This window comes from Ochotona curzoniae, unplaced genomic scaffold (genome assembly GCF_017591425.1).
Source record: "Ochotona curzoniae isolate NIBS_2020 unplaced genomic scaffold, NIBS_Ocur_1.0 contig_4792, whole genome shotgun sequence".
NCBI classification, from domain to species: Eukaryota; Metazoa; Chordata; class Mammalia; order Lagomorpha; family Ochotonidae; genus Ochotona; species Ochotona curzoniae.
In genome coordinates, this window is record NW_024466389.1 from 8,638,521 (window position 1) to 8,644,224 (window position 5,704).

General features: G+C 56.1%; 1 protein-coding gene across 1 annotated transcript; it reads left to right on the forward strand.

Annotated features, from left to right (window-relative positions):
* The first annotated feature begins 364 nt into the window (after positions 1–364).
* Positions 365–4,486, forward strand: TMEM51 (transmembrane protein 51). The gene is made up of 2 exons (XM_040987672.1): positions 365–715; positions 4,078–4,486. Exons 1-2 carry the CDS (start codon positions 372–374, stop codon positions 4,484–4,486), a joined length of 753 nt encoding a protein of 250 aa, XP_040843606.1. The 5' UTR covers positions 365–371.
* Positions 4,487–5,704: the final 1,218 nt, after the last annotated feature.

Sequence of the window (5,704 nt, forward strand, 5' to 3'; positions counted from 1 at the left end):
GGTGTGGTCGTGGCCTCCCCGTGGCCCTCTGCGGGGGACAGCCAGGGAGCAAGGTGTAAGAGGCCAGGCCGGAGGCTCGGAGCTGTTCCCAGGCACATCAGAGTCTAGCCACTGTGTTAGAAGAGCATCTCAGATCGGAACTCAGTGCTCTCTCTGCTTCCCTTTCAGAGCCCCCCGACTGCAGCTGTCCACCAGATGCCCCGAGCTTGCTGGAGTCCTCCTTGAGACTGCCGCAAACCTGCTTGGAGAGTGGTGCTAGAGCTTTTCCACTGTGAGTTTAAGGAGCTGCGGCCACTGCTGCTACCACCACCGCCACCTTTTATTTATTCGGCTTTCTCTGTCTGGGCCCACCCCCTCCCCGACCCGCCGGCATGATGGCCCAGTCCAAAGCCAACGGCTCCCACTACGCGCTGACCGCCATCGGCCTGGGGATGCTGGTCCTTGGGGTCATCATGGCCATGTGGAACCTGGTGCCCGGGTTCAGCTCTGCCGACAAGCCCACGGCTCAGGGCAACAAGACCGAGGTAGGCAGCGGCATTCTCAAGAGCAAGTCCTTCTCCGTGGCCTACGTGCTGGTCGGGGCCGGCGTGATGCTGCTGCTGCTGTCCATCTGCCTGAGCATCCGGGACAAGAGGAAGCAACGGCAGACCGAGGATGAGATAGCCCGCATCCAGCAGCAGGCGGCCGCCCAGCCGCACGCCCAGGAGGAGGACAGGTGAGGGACTGCTGGCCCCGCCCCTCCCGGCCACGCCCCGTCCGGCCCCACCCCTCCTCCCGGCCACGCCCCCACGTTCACCTGCCAGGCCCTGCCTTCCCACTCGCCTTCACCTACGTCCCTAGTACCAGATTGTCATTTTCCTCAATCACTTTGCCCTTCTCTATCCCAGAGTTGCTGAACAATTGGATGACAGATTGCCCAGATGTCAAAAGTTCTGGGGTGGAGCTGAGCCTCCCATCCTCCCTCTGCGTCCTTTGTGTTTTTTTTTTTTTTCAAGAATTCTTTCTTTTCATTAAAAGGCAGATTTACAGAGAGAAGGAGAGACAGAGATCTTCCATGTGTTAGTTCATTTCCCAAACTGCCGCAGTGGCTAGAACTGGACTACGGCAAAGCCAGGAGCCCAGAGCCCCCTTTCCCACTGGGGTGCAGGGTGCCACGCATCTGGGCCAAGCTTCACTGCTTTCCTAGTTATATCAACAAGGAGATGCTTTGGCAAATGGAACAGCTGGAACTCAAACTGGCATCCATATAGGATGCTGGCACCACAAGGGAGATTTAACCTGGACATCAGCACAGGTCCCACAAGCATGAACTTTTTATTTAGGATTGTCCGTGATGTTTTTAATGGATAAAAACATTTTTATTAATTGTATTTATTTTTAATGATAGTTATTAGGGGGATAAGGGTCAAGGGCTACAGGAGGGTGGGTGAGATCACCATTTCCACATTCTCTTTTTTTCCTTCCTGTCTTTTGGGAAAAAGCCACACCCAGCCTCCCAACTGCCTCCATACCCTGGGATGGAGGACAGCCACCTGACACCACCCCCGGGTCCCTGACGTGGGGCAGGCTGAGGGTCCTGCTCAAGAGGTTTCCATAGTTCAACAGTTGTGAATTACTGCCAATCTCGCCACTCCGAGACAAAATCTCTCCAGAATCCACTGGTTGAGTCTCCGTTTGCCTGGATATTCACTGCCAACACTTGGCTGGGGTAGTTGATCAATTTGTCTGTCCTCTGTCCTAGTACCAGGTGTCCTCCGCAGGCTCCGATCTACTGCCATATCCTCCTGTGCCCCTGGATGTGCTGTCCACTGCTCCGTCTGAGCCACTGAGGAAGCTCAGCTTTGACACAGGCACTCCACGGTCAGACCATGGAACCTGCAATTCTCTTCCATGGATGGGGTTCTGAGTCCAGGAATTCAGTCCTCGGCATACATTGTATACGGACTTAGATTCTCAAAGGTTGGGCAGCAGGATTCTATCTGCCCCACAGTGCCACAAGTGCAAAGGACCAGTGACAGACTGGGCGATGCTCAGGAAAGGTGGCTAGCTGTGTGAGAAAAGGCCCTTGCACTTGACTGTGACAAATGAACAACCAGGAAGGAAAGGGACAGAGGTGAAGGAGTGTGTCCTAGATGCTTAGCCAACCCATGTGCGAGCTCATTTGTTGTGCAAACATAGAGCAGATGTCAACTTCCTGTGTCGTCCGATTGGCTGGGATACGTGGCCGCCAGCTTGGGAGAGCTGTGGGGGGCCCGGGAAGTTGGGAGGGGGGTGACCTGAGTAAATGTGCTGAAAACTGCCCAGGAAGCAGGTGGACGGAGGGTGTGGGCACCTGTCAGCTCTGTTCCTCAGAGCAGATCCATGGGAAACGCGTGCCATGTGGGTCCATCAGGTCACTGTTTAGGGAGTAAAAATACAACTGTTTCATCAAGTTCAATCAGAGAGCCCCATCCGGTGGCATTCCACAGGGCCGCCGTCGAGCTGTACTTACCGTGGGACCTTAGCGGAGATTCTGAGATGAGGGGGTTGTGATGCAGCACCTGTGTTGAGGTCCTGTCACACCGGGTGTGGCTGTGGAAGCCCAGGGTGCCCACTGCAGGGGCTACATGGAGGGGAGGGATTCGAGATGTTTATTTTTTTCCTCTTTGGAGTTTTCTGTCTTGCTTGAATTTCCTACAAGCATTGGTAGCATAAGAGGAGGTACTGTTCATTGCAGGACAATTAACTGCATTTTCTGCTCATGAAAGTAGCTCTAGGACTAAATGGAGGCAGCAGGATATTCCCGGTTGTATATAGCGGGGTGATGGGACATGCGTCCCAGGGTGACCTTGTGAACATTTACACGGCTGGGACTGTACCCATGTCCCTGGGTTACTGACCTGTCGTTGCTCTGTGTGCATGTACATGTGTGTGTGTGTGTGTGTGGTCAGTGAGGAGTGGCTGCTAGGGGATGAAGGCCGAGAGGTCCCCGGGTGCCCCTGTGCACACTGGAGCCCAGAAAGGCCGGTGGATGTCGCTGAGGCTGCATGTGCACGTGGGGGATGTTGTCCCTGAGGGCAGAGGACGAGCTGAGAAGCCCCAGCTCAAGCAGAGGCAAAAAAAAAAAAGGGAACCAAGTCCTCCTCCCTCTGGCCTGTGTCCTGCTCTGGTCCCCAGCGGATGGACTGATGCCTCCTGACAGGTGGGCAGGACCGACAATAGCTGACCTCAGTTGAGACCTCTCCCAGACACACCCAGAGGTGACTGTTCAATTTAGATACCTGTGGCCTGTCAAGTTGATCCTTAAAATTAACCCCCCACACATGCGTATTCTAGAAAATTGGGAATGTGTAGGAAAGAACAAAGAAGAATGAGCCCAACCCCCCTGCTCGCCTGCCCCGGTCAGAAGCACACACATGTTCATTCCCACCAGAAGGTGAGCGGGAGATGTCCTGAGAGCGACCACCCTTGGGACCTGGACAGAGTGGCCATTGCATTTCTCCTGTTCCTTGGCAGGAGAAACACCCTCACATCTTGGTGTCCATGTTAAAAGTCAGATTAGGAGGAGGCTTGGGAACTGATCTTTTTAAGCCTCAGGATGAACTTGGAGGATAAAACTACAAAAAACATCGAGATCCATGATGGAATAAAAAAATCTGGCTTCTCCTGATCGGCCTGGGGACGGCCATGTTGCTTCGCATCAGTAGCCTTTTTATGCCTGGTTATGCTGCCTTTGGCCAGAGGCCCGGCTGGGCACCAGGCTAGCACACGGGGCATGGTGCGAGGGTGTGAAGGCTTCAAGGCCAGGGACCCAGATGCTGCAGTAGGCTGTGTGACCTGTAACCTTGGCGCCTCTTCACCTACATAAAACGGGTATAATATTAGTAGAGTTCGTAGTGTTAGGAATAAGACATGGATTTATAAAACAGTGTACAATTGCAGTGTTAACTTTTAATACATCTGAGACCCTTGGTGCTTTATAAGGCTTCTGTGTGTATGTATGTGGACCCAGAGCCAGCATGGAACCTAGGGTCTGTCTCTCGGTGACTGCACTGTCCACAGAGCCTGCTAACCTATCTGTGTCTATCTGTCCCACAGCCAGGAGGAAGAGGAGGAGGCCTCCTCCAGGTACTACGTCCCCAGCTACGAGGAGGTGATGAACACCAACTACTCAGAAGCCAGGGAAGCGGGCCAGGACCCGAGGATGACCGTGTCCCTCCCCTCCTACGAGTCACTGACAGGACTCGACGAGACCACCCCCACTGGCCCCAGAGCCAACGCGGAGCCCGGCCCAGGGCACGCCCCTGACAGACAGAACTCCAGGTTGGCCAAACACCTGAAGCCGCTCAAGGTCCGGAGGATCAAATCGGAAAAGCTGCACCTCAAGGACTTCCGGATCAGCCTCCCGGACAAAAACGTGCCCCCACCCTCCATCGAGCCCCTCACCCCTCCACCCCAGTACGACGAGGTCCACGACAAGCTGCCCGACGCCCGGCCACCTGACTGATCCGCCCTCTCGGGCCACCTGACTGATCCGCCCTCTCGGGCCACCTGACTGATCCGCCCTCTCGGGCCACCTGACTGATCCGCCCTCTCGGGCCATGTTCCCTGCTGGCCCTCACACCCTCTGTAACCCCAGACGCGAAGGGAGCCACCGGAGCCCCCAGCCAAGAAGCTGGGGGGACTCAATGTGCACTTGGCCCGTCTGTAACTGGGGGAGGGGCCTCCTGTGTGTCTGACTCACAGAGCGACAGGGAACAGGTACACTGGGCGGCTATGCTGCCTGGAAGCCCGGGAGCTTGTGGCCCACATCCAGGGTGCAGCCCAGGTATCTCCTCCCCCTTCATCCCCCACCTCTGAGCCAGTGGCAACACGTGCCCCTCCCTCTCCAGGACACACACCCCTCCCCAGCCACCGACTTAGGACGAGGTGGCTTCGTTCCCTTCCTGCTAGGACCATGTGTTTCCGAAGTGAAAGTTCTGCGTTTGCTTTCTTCACCGGAGTCTAGGATCGGAACTGGAACTCCGTGTTGTCGAGAGGGCACGGGGCTGCTCCAGGAACTCAGCGTTCACGGTGGGGGTGGTGAGGGGTGGGGTGGAGCCCAGGTGGCGCCCCTCGGAGCTCCCATTTGTTCTTTGAGGGCCTCGGCCTGATGATCCCAGACACCTGACGCGGAAGAGGAGTCTTCACTGGTCCGCTCAGCTGGTCCGGTTCCTTCTGAAATGCCGTGCAGCTGAGCTTTTTATAATAAAGGATTTTATATGGAGTGTGCTCAGGTGCCGAGTTCCTTAGCCGCCCTCGCAGTTCCGGAGCGGTGTCAGCAGCAACAGCTGGGAGGCACCAGATGGATACTGACAGGTGCCGCTGCCAGGCGGTGCTGCGCATGCGCTGTGCCAGAGCATCTGTTCCCACCTACATTCCACTGACATTGTGGCAGCCAGCGCACCAGGGCCGCGGCTCCTTTACAGGTGTGCTGTGCCTTGAGGCTGGGTTCCTCTGCAACGTGCAGCTTATCACCAACAGCTTTGCCTAACTTAGCAGCAGGCCTGGCCCTTCCCAAGAGCTATCCCAGCAACCACAGGCCCAGGAGAATGTTCTAGTGCTTCAGACAGCTCTCTACATTCCTGTCCTGAGAATTGGCCCCAGAGGCAGCTGGGCATAGCTCCTCACCTGCCTGGCAAAACAGTGGTGTGTGGGGTGCAGAGGGCCTCAGCGACAAAACGCC